This window comes from Apaloderma vittatum, unplaced genomic scaffold (genome assembly GCF_000703405.1).
Source record: "Apaloderma vittatum isolate BGI_N311 unplaced genomic scaffold, ASM70340v1 scaffold6621, whole genome shotgun sequence".
In the NCBI taxonomy this organism is placed as follows: domain Eukaryota; kingdom Metazoa; phylum Chordata; class Aves; order Trogoniformes; family Trogonidae; genus Apaloderma; species Apaloderma vittatum.
This window is the reverse complement of record NW_009698419.1, coordinates 1-18,223: the sequence shown is the minus strand read 5'-3', so window position 1 is coordinate 18,223 and position 18,223 is coordinate 1. Positions and strand designations below refer to the sequence as shown.

General features: G+C 37.8%; 1 protein-coding gene across 1 annotated transcript in view; it reads right to left on the bottom strand.

Moving 5' to 3' along the window:
• Positions 1-18,151, bottom strand: part of LOC104280369 (PHD finger protein 14-like) — a gene marked incomplete at both ends in the record, with an annotated part of 31,681 nt that extends 13,530 nt beyond the window's left edge. The window contains 3 exons of the mRNA XM_009877998.1: positions 3,054-3,198; positions 7,544-8,184; positions 18,041-18,151. Of these exons, the coding sequence (XP_009876300.1) occupies positions 3,054-3,198; positions 7,544-8,184; positions 18,041-18,151 (897 nt within the window). The remainder of the gene's footprint in view (positions 1-3,053; positions 3,199-7,543; positions 8,185-18,040) is intronic.
• Positions 18,152-18,223: the final 72 nt, after the last annotated feature.

The window sequence follows — 18,223 nt, the reverse complement described above, 5'->3', positions numbered from 1 at the left end:
GTTTAAGAGTATGAAGGACTTCTTACAACACAGCCTATATTCATGACCTGGGCATGGAGTTATGAGGCAGAGACTAAAGCCAGTGACAGGAAGAGCAAATCTGAACTCCATTAACATTTAAAAATAATTCTCAGGGTTGCAAACAACATTTCTGTGATTAGACAGCAATCATTTCTTCATCTGTTTATTTTTGGAAGTCACCCAAGTTGAACAATTAAGCCAACAGGAACAAGAAGTAATTGTTGCATTGCATTTTGGTTCTGACTGCAATTTCTTTCTGTTAGTCTCTGCCCTTATTTATTACTCACGCATTCAGAAGCAACACGAGGCAATGACTACTGGGCAGGGCAGCAGAAATCTCCCAGTTATTGAACATATGTGTATATATATGTATAAGAAATCACTGAATGAAAATAAAGCTTCAAAGGTTCCACTATTTTTATATCATTTTAATTTACTGCAAGCAATTATTTTAAAAAGTTACTGAAAAAAGTTCCAATTTAAAATAGTACCTGCTCTTATTTACCATGACAAAATATCAACGGACAGAAAAAACAGATCAAAATAAATGCTTCTCTCTACCTAAAATTATACTCATGTACTTACAAATTGATATGCATATCTAGCAATAAAACATACACATACAGCATCAAATAAACTCCCAAATTACATTTACTATAGATGTGAAGTACAGTTTGATGCCAGGGAAATTTACATTTTTATCACAGTCAGCAATTGCTTTCACCTACACAGACTGCTCTTTTTGATTTTCTTCCTCAAACATCACTTACTCAAACAGAAATTCACAACTGTTCCACATATGCTTTTAAGTATTTCTTATTGAAATAAATTACAAAGAGCTAAACATTCAACTCAGTGTGAAAAATTAACCGACGTCCATAGTCGATTAGCTTGTACGGACTGTGGAACTTACCCAAACAAACCAGCAACTCAAGTCTTCTAAATCAATCTATTTCACTTTTTTGCATTAACAAAAGAAAAATAAACATGTTGTATTCTTTGTATCAGTAGGACTAGAGGAAAACTTTGCCTGTAATGCTTTAAAAAGAAGTATGGTAGTAATTACTTTTTAGATTTTGAACTACTAAAATTCAAGTGACTTTTGAACTATGCAACTGGGGAGTAAAGTCACCTATAATCCTACCTTTTGTAGGGACAAGGGTTTAGTAAACCTAAAGTGAGGAGCTGATCTTTTGGAGACTTTTTAAGGCACTCCTCTGGAATAAACACCAAATTTGCTACCATTTTATTCTAAAAAGAGAGTGGATCATTTTTCCATCACCATCCTTCTGCACTTGAACATGACTTATTGTACAATCACGACATAAATCTTACAGGAGCATTTTCAGGGAGCTCCACAGCTTCAGGGTTTCGATGTACTGACTGTATGTAACGTTTGGGGAATTCTCAATAACTACCAGCAAAAGACACTTTCAGTCACAGTTGTTGTATTCCCGTGAGTTAATATTAGACTGTGCTAGGGTAAGGGGAAAAAAATAAAGAAGATGTATCAAGATTCTTTAAAGCTTAACTGTTAGTAGCTTACTGCACCTCAAATCAAATATATTCTGCGCGTTACTTTCCAAAACCTTCAGAGACCCAAAGGAAGGAATTCTGGAAGCATATCAAGACATCCAAATTTAAGAGTCGAACACTTGTTACAGTCAGTGAAGGCCAGACTAACGCCCTCAAAGGCACCTGAAGTGTGATTCAGCTCATCATAAATTAGGGCAACTAATTGCTCTCTAAGCCCTCCTGACAGTACTGATGAGCTCTTCAAAGGAGCGCACCAGAGTTCAGGAGGTACAAGTGCCTGCTGACACACCACACGGCAGCTGAACCTGAGGGGAGAAATTCTGTGCTCAGTTTCCTAGCTGCTGCAAAGAAAAAAAACTGAACTACAGCTCAGTGCATGCAAAATATTTTTCTGAAACATTTTTCAATCTAGTAAGTGAAAACAAGAGGGGAGCAGGGGATTAATAAAAGCATTTCCTATTTGAAAAGGCATGCTAAACAGCTCCAAAAAAAGAACTAAGAGAGTCAAATAACTGCCTTTAACGCTTTGGAAGAATGAAAGCCTACCTTCTTTTAATTTCAAGGACTGAAGAAGCCTACCTGGTATTCCTGGGAAACCTTAAGAAAAGAGTGAAGCCCTAAAAAAAGCATAGGATATCAGAAGTGCTAAAAAAACAAACCAAGACCAAAAAAAAAATTATCAATAAAGAGAAAAAAAAACAGGTTTTGCTTTTCAACAAAATAGATACATCTCTCTGTGTTAGTATCTACCCTACCTTCTATCCTCAAGAGAAAGAGTAACACACACAATCCAGCCTCACCTTCCACGTAAGGATGTTAAAATCCCCCATGCTCACCTCAGAACTACTCCAGATGCGTTTGTTTCAAACCAGACTTCCTGTATTTATTACACACATATAGACTGGGTTTTGAAGGAAGCAGCAAATAACGATTTCAATGTTTTAACTTTAAAACTTTCCCATTTCAAACTGTCAGTGAAAGTTATGAGAAAGTTCAAGGCCAGCTGTTTCCACTTACAATTACCCGCCATGGACAACTCCCTTCTCCTCCTCTTCTCTCTGCTTTTTTGTACCACAACAATACACGTAAAAAACGTTTCCTTTCAGAAAATCTGCTATGTTCATGATCATATATCCCAGTTAAACAATTAAATTAATATACTGAGAAAGGTAAGACAAAAATACATTTAGTATAATATCCTAAAGTAATGAAAATACGACGTATAGCTCCAGTATCTACAGACTGTGATGATTATTATCATTATTATTATTACTTAGCTATCAGTAGACCATGTCCTGTCCTGCAGTTGCTTAATTTTTCCTTACTGAATTTGAAGATGGATGTTCCACCACGAAAAAGGATCCGCGTAGTACTATAAAAAAAATTACCTGCCAGAGATCAAAGGCTTTGTCCTTCTTCTAAGAAAGCAAGTCAAAATTTTATTAAAAGCAAAGCATACGCTTTCCTCACACAGTAGGAATGAAGGGTTGTATTACCTTCATGCACTGTTATTCCACAGTTGTCACACTGGATTATTTCATCAGCATCTTCACTGTTATCTCCAAGACAAACGCAACAAATCAAAATATGGTCCATTTTCTGGGAACTCCAATTCTGAGACTTCTCAAGGATCAATGAGTCCTAATATTGAAAAATGAAGATACATGGATTATGCCAGGAACTTCAATTTTATCTAAAAGAATCAAAAGATCTGTTAGGTGCTCAATTTTTGAACAATAGACCCCAAAACATGAAAATTATTTTCACTAGATTAAAAGCTTCTTTGTTGTCAACACATTGAAACACATTCAATAAGATCCAAAGAAAAACAAGGATTTTATTTCCTCAGACAGAAATAGGTATCTTTAACCAATTTATGTTCTATGAAAAAGCACAAACGCTTATGAAATGATTTAAAAGAAAAAAAAAAAACTGGGACAACATCAAGGCCAAAGGTGACCTTCAAATGTCCCAATACTCAGAAAAGTTGCTTCATTTTGTTGAAATTTGCACCTTCCAGAAAAAAAGTCACATGGATCTGAAAAATCTGACAATGAACAGCTAACACAAGCCTGCTCCTTAGTAAAATGTAACACATTATTCAGTTCTATTTTGTAATGAAATTTTTTACGTCTCCATGCAAAACCATATGATTTATTAAAGCTACAACTTATTTTCTTCGGATTATATGCAGAAGTAAGGATTTGCAGACAAGTACATTAAGGAAACACAGGTTAAGTGTTTCACAAACCAAATAAAGCTGTATGTAAATAGCAATTTTTTCATAAACACCATCTAGGCTTCTTATTATTTTCATTGTGGGATACAGCCACTGTCTCTTCTGCCAAGTTTCACAGCTTTCACACATTTATTTTTACATTAAAAGCAAACACTGAGCTTGAACTACCTTCGGTGGTGATACGAAGGCATATAGGTAAGTGCAAAATTAGGCACAGAAGTAAAAAATAATCATTGTTGTATAAAGAAACCGTAATAATTTCAGAACAGAGCTGACAGTACAAGCCTAAATGGCATCCCTTCAAGACAGCAGAGATCCTGAGGCTATTCCAAAACTGTTGGTATTCTACCAGGGGGAAAAAATAAATAAGGTGGAAGATGAACTCTCTCATTCTAATCCCCTATTTATGGCATAAAACACAGCACCAATACTGTGCCTGCGTAGCCTAAGAAAATAAAAAGTATCATCAATTCTACCTGCAGCAGGTATTCTACCTCAAAGATCTGAAGTTCTTACACTAATCAATGCAATTATTTCATGAACTTATTATGTTTTTGACCTAGGAAAGGTCAAATATGTATTTGTGGCAGTTAGGAAAGGCTTCTGGACCTCCCATCCATTTTCTCTAAACAACATAAGGAAACATGACCTATAGAAAAACTAAACAACCCCATCTACGAGTAAAAATGAATGATACAACTCCTCAATCATACAAACATTCACCGCTTGCTTCCAGGAAGGCAATTAACTGTGAAAAACAAAAGATTCTCCGCTATAGAACGCAGACTCACGGAGACTTTCTTCCAGCATCCTCCTCCTAAGACAAAGTTGCAAAGCATTTTGATAAAAGCAGGAAACTTTTTACAAAAAATATCACTCAAAATACCCACACGGAGTTCATAATTTCCATGGGTGATAGGAAAACAGCAACAGATCCTTCCTAATCATTTTTTTCAAAAAAATATTGTGGCCCATCATCACTCAGAATATCCACGTGTAGTTCACCACTTACATCTTTAATAGAAAAATGGAAATAGATCCTCCAATAGAAAAATGGCCATAGATCCTCCAGTAGAAAAATGGTCAAAGAACCCCCTTTGGCAGATTAATTGTGCACTGACACAGGCTTCTTGGACTTATCTCTCAACTCTACAGAAACCACCTTTTTCTGAGACTATCTTTGACTTAACTGTTATTTGGCTTCGCTACCAGAAATTTAAATGAAATTTGCAATCTCTACTGTTAGAGAAGCCCGAGGTCTGGTAATTAAAAAGAAAAAGCAATGAACAAACAAACAATTACCTTAAATGAAACAAACAGAATTGCACTGTAACAACCAGACTGAAGCTGTTTAGACAGTGAGAACACCTGCAAACACTAGGGGGAAAAAAAAAAAGAGAATAACAAAGGTGGAAGGGCATCAAATTGCTGTCTAGTGTTAAGGTCCCCATCCATCACGGTTTACCTTATGTGAAGATGCCAACAGGTCAAACAGCAACTTAATTTTCCAGGCAGACAGGCAGCGAGAGCGATGGGGAACACGCTGCTCTCCTCTGCTTAGTCCACATAAGCACCTGAAAGACCCCAAAGCTGACCCTACGTTTGCGAGCACGGGAGCGAGAGATGGGAAGTGCTGCCAACTCCTGAGCAAGCCCTGATCCCTAGACTCGGCTCAGAGCAAGGCTTTTTCACTGAATCACGACGTATTCCCCATTTCTGTGGCGTTCATCAAGAAAGCGAGCGTATTTCGAGATTTATGCCCATATGCTCCTAACTTTAAAGGAATTACAAAATAAATTAAAAAAAAATAACTACCCTGCTGAGGAAAAAATCCCATAAAGTGACAGCAATTATAAAAATAGAAAAGCACCATTTGTCTACTACCGATGCTCGACCCTAAAAGAGAAAGCCAAGTTTGTATTCTGTGCTTAATACAGTAGAAAAGCACACAGTCCTTCATCAGAGCGCAGATTAAAACATGCAGACCTAAAAATATTGGGGTTTAAATGTAGAAAAATTAAAAAAAAAAAAAAACCACCCCCAACACCCATCTTCAAAGGAAAAAGGCAGTAAAATATGTTCACAGTTAATTACTTAAACATTTTTTCATACATTAATAATGCCTTCAGACATCTGGTTTTCTAAGAACTCAGCTTCTGCAGTGTAATTAGATTCTGTTAGATTTGTCTGCTAGACAAGATTATTTTTATTTTTTTTACTATTTTAAAATATTAGTAGTGGAGAGTATACTGTTATAACACAGCTGAGTATCAGTCTAAAAATTACAGCCTATCATCCAGTCTACAGATACTCACTGCTGCAAGACTTGTTGAAAAACCATTCACAAACAGTTTTACCCGCTGCAAAGAGAAGTTATCAGTTACGAAATTCTAATTTGAGCTTCAAATTTTAAAATTTCGTTTTGATCCAAGTCCTAAATCCAAGGCAGGAGCAGAACCTGAGGTCCATGCTTTGCAAAAGATATGCATCGGAGACAGCTCTAGGCTTCTTAAACAGGCTTAACTTTTTCAGTTAACGGAATTTATGGAGATAATCAAAAATACATCCCGAGGAATGGAGACTCACATCTCCACTCTGATACGGGAACCACCACTGACAGAAAATCGCCTGGCTCTGTGTGAAGTTCTGACATCACTACTGGTAGAGCACTTTCAGCTTCTGAGCCAAAAGAATACAGGTAACTACGCTAGAATTACAAAGCCACGCTATGAAAAAAGTAAAAAAATCCCACGAATTATAGTGGTTTTCTTCAATCACAATTAGTACCAGTAATTAAAACAGTACAGGTCATTTGCAATCATATCTATATATAAAATACATAACAAAGTACCTGAAATGGGGACCACTGATCCTTTCAAACACTGTTTTGTTCCCTACTGTTTTATACATTAAAATAAAAGATGAAATGGAACAGCAGAACTTTAAATAGTATCATACCGCTATCATTTATCAAATGTTACGTTGACATTGTAATTATTTCCTGAACACTGAACATTTTACAGCAACTGTTTATACTTGGTGTCCTGCAGCAGCAAAATTTTGAACAAAGTCCACCATCTGACAACCTAATACCTTAATTTTTCCCCAGGCACAATCATCAAGGCAACTGCAATTGTGCATTGGAAAAAAAAAAAAAAGTTGCACTATTAAACACTTCTGATTGTAGAATGTGAAAATTACATATTTATTATAGTAATAGTTCCCAAATGTTTTAGTAGTGTAGGAAATTACTTAATCTGTGAGCATTAGAGGTAAACCCAACATAAATTATCATGATTATCCTATTTGATTTTAAACCCAGTGTGCATATTTCCTGACTTAGAATTCTTCTACCCGTGAACTCAGTGTTGACCCTTTGACTTTTGTCACAGAGAAGGGCTAGCACAATGAATAACCTATCATTTAGCTATTTTATGAATGTCACAGACCCTTTTAACTTTTAGAACATTACAGATAGGCAACACCTATGCTAAAAGAGAAGTCTTGTTCATTTTTCTACTTGCTTTAGAACTAATCCAATCCCCCTAAAGCCAAGAGAAGATTCTCTATTGACTTTAGTGGCATTAGACTGGCCCAATGGTCCAAGCAGGGTTATTTATGCTGCTTCGCTTATTCCTGTAAACACAATTCAAGCCAATCAGCTTAACTTTTCAAATGAACAGAACAGCTACTGGGGAGTAGCTTTCATTTGTCAACAGAGAGATTATAGAAAGTTGGTTGCACTACCTCATTACTCTTGCTTTGTGAAAGAGCCAGGCTATCATTTGTCAATTCCTCATCATCTGCATTATTCCTGTTAAGAACTTTACTCTTCTTCTTCTTGGATCCTCCATCACTAGCCGTGCTGCTATTATCTTCTTCATTACCTTCCTCATCGTTGTCATCCTCATCGCTTCCGCTCCCATCATCTTCGTCATCCTCGTTATCTCCATCGCTCCCCTCTTTTCGCAGGGCATTTTTTCCTTTTCTTTTCCCAGCAGTTGGCCGCCAGTCATTGTCATCTTCACTGTCGTAGTCATCCATATCATTCAGTTCTATCGAGACAAAATCCAGCAAAGGGCGGTTCCTGCGCAAATTCCATTTTTTTGGTTCATTTGTTTGCTCATCAGCCACAGCATCGGGTTCAGCTGCTTTCTCCTTCTTCTTTTTTGGCTTTTCTTCTTCATCTTCTTGCTCTTTCTTTTCGGTTTTAATTACCTCTTTGTCTGCTGTTGGCACTTCTTCTTCAGCGGAGCTTTTTGGCTGCTGCTCTTCTACTTTCTCTTCCGCCGGTTCCTCCTCCAAGATATTTTCTTCTGATTCAGTGCAGGAACCTTCACCACTGTCCTTTGATGCATCTTCACTCCCATGACCACTTCCTTCAGAATCTGTTGAGCACATGAAAATTTAAAAAAAAGGTTCCGACACAAACGTACCCCCAAAAAATAAAATCTGTTGAAGCAAGTTGTTAAACAAAAGAATGATGCATGTTCCTCCCACATAAGGTATTCCACCTATTTTTTCAGCTGGTGTCCAAACACTGCTATTTCGAGTGGTATGTCGAGACTCTGTTAAACATGAGTGTGTTTTAAGATGGCAAAAAAAAGATGAGGAAAATTTATTACATGAACATTAAATGTTCCTTTGAACTGTGGCTCACGATACAGCACAGAATAATTTCCGTGTGAAGTCATATCTTAAAGAGCAATCCAGTTTTTAATTCCTGGAGGTGTTTTCTAAATCTGCAAAATAAAATAGCTATCCAATAGAAGAAGTCTGAAATTGCAAAATAAAGAGTTTAGGTAACAAGTACTCATGGATAAGCTCATACCCTCATGTGAAGTACATATTTGTTTTTCTAGGTTTAGGGGCTCTACTAATTTCCAGTGCAATATCACTTATTATTCTCAAATGATATCTCGTTCCGTGTTGCAGCTGCACAACAAGGCATAAATTCTAACCTTATACCACTCATATAGTATAGCTCTGTATAGTCACTATTTCCATTAATTAACACAGGTCAATCTGCAATACAAAAGAAATGAAAAAAAAACCACATAAGGCATCTATAAAGTACATGTAAAATTACTGAAAAAGATGACATTAAAGTCTACAAACATAATACACCTTCACTGTCTCTCATATTTACCTACCACTTTCCATTCATAGTATTAGTTTTAATGGAAAAAAAAAACCTAAGAAAATATTTTGTTATTTAACCAGAAGAAAAAAAGTTGCTTGATCCAATGCAAGGATCAACCAGGCAACGGCTACAGTTTTCAGATTGTTCAGAGCCACCCCCGAGTTCCTGATGCACTGTCACTAGATGCAAAGAACATGCTGATGCTCCCAAATTTAAAAGAATCCTGAATTGTTTTAGCTGCCACACAAAAAAACCCCATCACTCAGTATCACCTTACACAGAGAATTTCTGTGCACATCCGTACGTGTTTAAAGCCAAATAAACAAACAGTGGGGCCAGTGTGCTCCACTCCTGTGGGGTGGAAAGAAGCACCACCTGAACATTGTCTCTGGCTAATGCCACTAACTCAGACATCACTTCGGTATAATGGTCAGTTCTGCCCAGACCTGTACATGGAAGTATCCGATGAGGAGATTATACAATTATCAACAAAAAAAAAAAAATCCATCCACGCTACTACTACTGATTGGGACATTAGTACTATTAATCCACTTACAAGCTAACAGAAAGTAAAAGTTTCCTGTAAAGTTCTAAACTTAAAATTGAGTCAGGAAAAAAGCAAGAATGTAATGTCACAAGTCATCTAAAAGTTTCCTGTAAAGTTCTAAACTTAAAAGAGTCAGGAAAAAAGTAAGAATGTAATGTCACAAGTCATTGGACAGTCTTTTGAGAAAAGAGCAATTCAGTCATTTCCCTATACCCACCAGCTTTAATGCTAGTAACGGAAGTACAACATAATTAACTCAAGTTTTAAAGTAGCAGAACACGCTTCAGGCATGCCTAAGTAATAAAAAAAAAAAAATATTAACTAATACGCAATCTAAAAAAATTATTTTTAACTAGCAATAGCTTTGTTTGGATACAAATTCATGGACCTAGAATAGAGTGGGTCCAGAGAAAGGGCCACAAAATAGCCAGAGGACAGGCTGAGAGAGCTGGGGCTGCTCAGCCCGGAGAAGAGAAGGCTCTGGGAGCCCTTAGGGCAGCTGATCAATATGTAAAGGGTGCCTGTAAGAAGGACTCTGTACCAAGGTCTGCACTGACAGGAAAAGCCAGACAGGATTTACACTGAAAGAGGGCGAGGTTTAGAAGGAAGTAATTTTTTCCGACGAAGGTGGTGACACATGGGAAGGGGGTGCCCGGAGAAGCTGCGGATGTCCCATCACTGGAAGGGTTCAAGGTCCAGGCTGGATGGGGCTGTGAGCAACACGGTCTAGGGAGAGATGGGCCTTCCCACGGCAGGGGGCTGCCCTACATTGTCCCTTCAAATATAAATCATTCTGTGATATTTGCCAGCTCTCACAAACGATTTATAAGTAACTCCTAAAGCTAGACTCTCATTTCTGTTACAGACTAAATGCCACATGTATGTTTAAAGGCAAAATACATGTTTGTATCTTCTTTGTGAGTGCCAGTGCACACTACTTGTCTTCTTGTAACTAAGGGAGTACAGGGTTTTACTGCATTAATTTAACCGGATTTTTAAGTCATCCTATATTATTTTCTTTTGTTTTACCTCCCCACCATAACTCCATGACAGCAATTTGTTTGGATGCTTTAATTGTGCACTTCCATTCCTAAATATGCTTAGACTTCTCATGCATGTAAGCTTCCACTTCATTTAGGGGGGAAAAAAATCTCAATCTGGGTACAGTTTGGTCTTTAACAGCCCTCTAAATTACCCACAGGGATTCTTGTACATCAATACTACAGCAGAGAATTAGAGACAGGCTGCTTCATGCCATGCAAACAATATAAAGCAGAGAACAAATAAATGTTAGTTTCATTCACTTCTCCCCTTCAAATTCTCTCTTTGCCTTCTTGCTGCACATTATGCTTGGTACTTTCCTTTCTGTATGCACATACACAACCAGAGACATCTATAGCAAGGGAGATCCCTCTCCTATCTGAACGTATCTACCACGATAGGCACTTTTCTAGAAAGAGCTATTCTGCGATAACAGCTATTTTTGCAGGCATTCTTCTGTCAGATGCACTTTCAGTTAGGAAGAGGCTGCAGGATGCAATTTTCTCCTTGAAAGAAATGTTTCAAGAATGGCTCTTTCAAATCGGCAACCGTATCTCCTTGTGGGAGAGAAGTCAAGCCGCTCGCACTGAAAAATGGGGCCAGATACACCGTTAAAATCGGGAGGAATGTAGAGTTCCACTGAGAACAAATAGGAGAGATAACAGTTGTGAGAAAGGCATCGTTTTATTTCTGTACCCTTTGTAGCTTTAGCCCTACTGAGCACAACAGCAGGTGGCAGTCAAATCCAAAGAGGATCATTCTGGCAGGAATTCTGCAGGAAAGAACATTATGCTCCAGAATTAACACAGAAAAAAAGTGTAGCAAAGATAGAAACAAGCGACCACATCAGCTGTGGAATCTTGTGTAATACCTACCACACACGAGACTTCAGGGGAAAGCTCCTGAAATCAGTAAAGCAGTTAAAAAATAAAATCCTTCCAGGGTTTTGCAGGACCGTTTTGCAAGCAACTTTAAACGTGATACCCTGTGGCTTTGTTTTTATTTTGTAATTATTGTGGGGTTTTGCATTCTAAGAAAATCCATCTACACAGAGAGTAAGAGCTATACTAGGTTAAGTACGTGGCCACCCACTCACAGAAGACAGGCTGATTCTTCAATGCAGTTTGTAGCTTAACAAGCAGTTCTGTAAAAAGCAGCTTTATTGCCTGTTTTTAAGTGAGGTCTGAAGGATAAGCTAGTTAAGGGAAATCACAGACTTGATTTTGGGCTTGCCTTTTCAACTAACAAAGCCTAACCAACTCTAGACAGCGGATGCGAAGCACCTGGAATCATTTTGGAAAGGTGGGGGGTTTTTGTTTCTTCGGTTGGTTTGGAGTCTTTTTGTTGGGTTTTTGGGGGTGGGTTTTTTTCTTTTTGCACCAAGTCCTGGCTTGTTGAGTCTCACCCAGGTGCTCAAAGTTACATACAATAGAATACAATCCAGGACCCTGGAACACTGAAAAGGAGTTTAAAAAAAACCCAACCAAACATCCTGAAAAATTGAACATGCAATACAGAAAACAGCTATCACATCTGAAGTTATTCCTACCAAATAACATTGTTCAGACAGGGAAAGTGGAAAGCACTGCAAAAAGTGTCTGTCAACAGCTTCTGCCCATAAACCTCCGAACAGGAACAGCTCCAGAGGCACAAAAATTCCTTTGCACCTATGCTGTACCCAACGTGTGCGAAAGCAACTCTGCTTCCAGTACATCTGATCTAGAAATTGCAAATACTTGACTCCAAAATAACTTAAGGAAATGCTTAAACTAAATAGAAAGTTCTGGTATTAATAACTGGATGTAAAAATAAGGCAGGAAAACCAACATCACATATAGAAAATAAGAACTTTTAAATTGCCAATGGCAGAGCTGTGTAACCAGTAAAATTCTGATTCTATTTGTCTATTAGACTAAAGCCACAGAGGTCTATTATTCTAAGACTGATACAACTATACTGAAAGCAAGAACTGAAAGGCTTATTACTGAACTTTCAACATTTAAGTTCAAAAGTGAATCTAACACCACTTAAGATACACGTCACTGGCTTTCTATGCTATTTCGCCAAGTATGATGATTAAACTTTGGAAGACTACGGGCAATTCAGCAACGATGGCAGTTAAAAAAACTGAAATATCCAAAGTAACATAGTAAAGATCATACAAAACAAAACCAACACAGATTGAGATTTTAGTGCTCTAAGGAAAGACATTCACTTCTCAAATAAGGTTTTTAAAAGAAAGTATCTAATCTCTATTAACTGCACTATGAACAATATTATTAATCTCTATTAACTGTACACTGGGCAGAGTAGGAAATGAATCTGGTCTGCGATTCCACTTGTTTCAGAAGATAAGGATTTAGTGTAACAGAAAGAAGGATGGAAGAGGAATGTAACTGAAAGTTGTTCAGTAAGCAGGCTCGTCACTTCTGCACTAGCAGTAATTATATCCACAGCATTTCAGTAGCTGTCTAGCCAAGTCACAAAAGCACTCAGAACTCAATATTGCCAACTTCGACCTGAGTCACCGGGAACTGCCATATCTGCAATGTGATAATACAGATGGAACAGGTTATCCTACCTCCTGAATTCGCCTGAGGTATCCAAGTTTCCCTGGTTTTAACATTACCAAACTTAACTAGTTGGAGATGAAGCACTGCATACCCCATGACTTCCCTCAGCAAAGCTGCAGTGCTAAATAACCCAAAAAATTGGATTCCAATGCAAATTATTGAACAGTGAGAAAGAATATTTTCTTTTTCCATGAAAGTTTCACATCTTGTACAAGAGAAATGACATCTGGGAGACAGGTGAATGTGTGTGGGGGACATACCAAGTCTCCAAGGCACTGTAATAAATAGATGTTCAGTGAGGATGAGATGTTTCAGGTGTTTCTTGAGCATCTATTGGACTCTCAAAGGTGGCCAGGCTGCAAACAAACCATCCCACCAAGCCCAAGTTAATAAAGCACAGAACTTCTTACGTGTAGCAGGAAATACATACGGGATGGACACAGACGGGGGGAAAAAAAAAAGGGAGATGCAAGGAAATTAAAGTAGGAGACCACGAAAATTCTGTTCAAGACTGAACAAGCAGAACGACACTGAACCAATTTCCGTTACACTTCTCCTCTGCTGCCACTAAGCACATGGAAGAACAGAAATCTCAGTGTTTCCAAAGAGAATACAAGTCCAAAACGAAATCTTGGTGTTTCCAAAGAGAACACAAGTTCAAGGTGATCGTGGCAGACATCTGTACGGATACAAGATCTCACTTGGGATGAAGATAACCCAAAAGAACGTAATGCCTGGGTTTTCCATTCTGTCGACAGGAAAAAGCCCTTGGGAATTCCATTCCGAGGGACTAAACAACGGTAGCAAAGTGAAGCCTTGAAGTGACCGTAATAATTAAGATTATGCAATTTACTCTTGATTAGCTATCCAGTATTTTCTCTTACCTTCACTGGCTACCGAAAGACCCTACAACCTTTCTGGTGCATATCATGTCAGTTTATTCTCATTTAGTTTCTTCATCAGTATTTCAGCAGTGTTTATCACTACAGCACTTTGGTACTTCACAAACACGCCTTCCTATTACAATATCCTGCATAAGAAAGCAAAAGCGGAGTTTCCATTGTGCTAAGAGGAAACTAATTACAGAAAAATAAAGATATTCGTAACTTTTTATTTCTAGATCGAGTCACAGGTTCTTCAGAATACCTAATATACACACTTTTATAGATCATTACACATTTTAAATGGAGCTCTACTAACCTCGGTTGTAATAATAGCAAATAATATTTATGCACCTAAGCTCCACACTCAACATCAAAAAATCCAAACATTTCCAAATGTGTCTAGAAATTTGAGTCTATGAGACTTGTGGCAGAAGTGGTGACAGAATCCATTTCTTCAGCGCAGCATTCAGCTACACTTTTCTTAGCTGCACTGAGACAAAGAAGCAGCCCTTTAAATTCACACATTATTCTTGCTCAGGGACAACACTACATTTCTCTGCATCATTTCAACTGCAGTATGTGAGCTGCCAAAACTGACCGACTCCATCGATGAGAGACAAGTGGTAAATTCTTGCTTTGGAATCCTGCTGGGAATTACTCTAGAACTACAGACTGATTTCTGACATCACTGTATCTCCAGCTGCTCTTGCTAAAGGAAAAGAAAAAAAAAAAACACTACCAAAAAAAACAAAGTATGGTCCACTTAACTTAAAAGCAAAACTTCAGATCATTGATCTGTGTCGCGAAACTTATTATTAAAAAAAATCTTCAGTCAAGTATATTATAGTACCATCAAGTCACATATTTTTATGCTCTGACTCCAAAGGGACAGGTTTTTGGATTGATCCCACACTAGGATTACATGACATTCTTACTGAAGGAATTTTTTCAAGATGTTTACAAAACACAGAAAAATGCAGTACTTTAAAATATGGCATCACTACTTCCTGTTAAGTATAAACAGAGACACCATCAAAAAGTTACTTCATTTAATACCAACATAAAGCCCACAGGCCTGAAAACTATTAAGAAAATTTACAAGAATACAGCAGTTCTAAAATCAGTTTCCCTAAAGAGATGTCAGAAGGATGAGATCGTTAAAGTGTAAAAAGGTACTAATTGCATGTTGGTGTGACCTAAATCCAAAAGAAATTAAGTCCACTGAAAGTAAGGGCCGTATCTCCTGTGGATTTTTTTGGTGGAAATGGAGGTTGGGTGGTTACAAGTATCTTCTGTAATGAACCAAAATGTACTAAGTCATCAGGACTCTGAATACAAAGATTAAGAAATGCTGATCTCTCATTCTCAGAAATCTGAGGGGACAATGAACATGTGTCAAATCTTAAATGTTCACGTCTCAGTCCCTCTAGACTTGCACAAGATTGTCTACTCGCACGTCTCACTTCGCATCCTAAACCTCATACATATGGATGCAACAAAATCAACAGGGAGTAAACAGCTTCAGAATTCTTTTAATTCAGTATTTAAACAGGCCTTTAAGTTTCAATTCTGTTTTGGTTTTGTTTTTAAACACCTATACGTGAATCCAACTAACATACGCTGCAGAGCTGTGGAATTGCCATACTTAGAGGATTTTTCTGAGTGCGTGAGTAGAATTTAGAGTCACTTCCAATGTAGAAAGATTGTTTCTTCCGTCACACTTATTCCCCTTTGTAAGCAAACTACGCAATGAAATCCTTAATTTAAACAACTACTACACACCGATTTGCAACAGGTTGCAGTCACTGGAAGAATGCAACGTCCCTGACTGCACAAGAAAAACACATTATGCTTTGAAGGCTGATTCCACAGCAAATAAAAAGGAAAATCTGTTTTTTATTAGCAACAATCCAGAATTTGTCAAGTAGAGTTGCCTGGCTGTGTACACACCTACTCTTTATGTATATATAACTTCCAACTTATTAATTTCATTTATATATGTGTGTGGGTAAACAAGTCCCTTTATTTCAGCACTTCTATCCAAATCTAAATGGGCAAGATACAACCAAATTTCAGGCTAAGTTATACCAGTTTTATTTTAAATCAGCACAGATATTCTGTTTCAAATATCCTGAAACTGTTCATTTAATCTGAATTACACCTAAGAAATGTTTTTTTCTTTCAACTTACGAGGTTATATGTTCAATAACTTTCTAATTGCCAATTTTCCCAAACCCTTCCAATTTTCTATCACACCGAAACTCTTTGAATAAAGTGTAAAATGTCAAATTCTGCCGCTGTTTCAATGTTTTCACTAAATTTTAAACTGTATTAAACTGAACCTGAATTTCTACTGTGAGTGATACAGTTTCTGAAATGTAAAACTGAAGCTATATGAGATACAGAACACAAAACTGTAATTAGAAGAATATTTGTAAGTAGAACTTAAGTTTTTCTAATATGCTTGTTTCAATTCAGTGTTGCTTTTTTAGGGGAAAATCCATCCAACTTGCTCAAAATGCAATTGAGATTAAAATACTCTCAAAGTTAGAAACTGAACCCCCACCACATGTAGATCCAACACCCTAAAATTCAAGGAGGACATCAATCACGAATGAATCCTCTGCATTAAGACATAGGGGAGTCGGGTAGCTTTACTCATTATTTTTAATTAATTAATGATTTTTTAAATCAAATAATATATCACTCTGATTTATGCAACCATCTCCTATACTTCATTTCCAATTCTACTTTTTCCCCTTCAAATTCTGCCTGGACTACTATTCCAAAAGAGGGAGGTTTTCTCTGGGAACTAAAAATCATTTCCTTTTATGGCAAATTGTCATTAAAAAAGCAGTGTCCTTACTCAAAGGATCAAAAATCCCCCAAAAGAAAATGAAACAGAAAATGAAAGAAGTTCCCAAAATTCTTGAAACTGGTAAGAGGACATCAGTTTTACTCTCTTAAGTCACGGCAGCCTGCTTCTGCCAGACCAACTGAGAGAAACACGTCCAAGCTTGTGAGAGAAAAAAAACAAGGAGCATTAGGGCATATCTTTAATGCTGGAGAAATGATTATTAATCATTTTTAAGTTCATTCTTAAGCAGGAGCTTGTCAGATGTTAAAAGCCAAGCCTTCAAACAGAGACAGGGAATATTTTTACAGTTGACACACTCACATGAGAACACAGATCTGAATCCCCAGTGCAGAAATAACCAAGTGAAGTTACCGGACAAGCTGTCATAAAGCTTCCCTCACATCTAACACACCCTGTTCCTCTTTGCTTACTTCCCCCAGCACACGCCACAGACCGTCCAACGTGCAGTTTATTCACAAGCGTGCTCCTACCCCTTCTCCGCCTTCCCTCCACTACAGCTACATTTATTAATTTCATTTTGGCATCTTGTTTACTTTCAGTTTCCGTGCATGTTCACTGCAGAGAAGAGAAATCTGCACACACAGAAAAGACTGTCGAACAAAAACGCTCCAAGGCAAGGACTTCATTCCCGTATGAAAAGCACACACCCCTCTGCAGAGCTACCTGAACGGACACCTTCAGTTTGCCTATGGTAAAAACCAATAAAAACCCAAACAGGCTGGCTTTCTGCTTAATGTTTTCACTCACCGAGTGGAATTAACCTTGAGAAACGTTCTTAAATCCACCACAAACTATTATCCAGACCGATTTAAGCCAAAATGGCTTTAGAATACTTGTTATCAGTACTAAATGCAGCGAGCATTTCAAAAACCATCTCTACACTGAAGAAACAAAAAACAATCGCTATAGGTGAGGCAGCCAGCACAGAAGCTACACAAACGCTTCTGCCAAAACTTGATGATACTGAGTTTTCTGCTGAGAAAAATTAACTGCAACTTAAGGTTTTCTCATCCATAACGTAAGAATTTCCAGTTATACAACCGAGCCATCAGACTGCAAGTGGCTCCAAGCCCAGGCAGCTCATTCACAGCGTTCCGCCTCCCCTACGATTTTAAATGAGCAACCACAAACCACAGATGAGAGATTTCTGAACCGAGGAGACGAGGAAGCATATTTACCTGAAGCATCTCCAACTTTAAAATCACTGTCATCAGAGCTATCATAATCTAAAGCTTCCAGCAGCGAAGCTGCCAAAGGCTTCACTTGCCTCCTCTTCGAACTGCGGTCCACTGCGGGAAGAAAAACACAGGCTGGTTACCGGGGGGGAAGAGGAGACTCGAGCACCCTTAAACACACTGAAA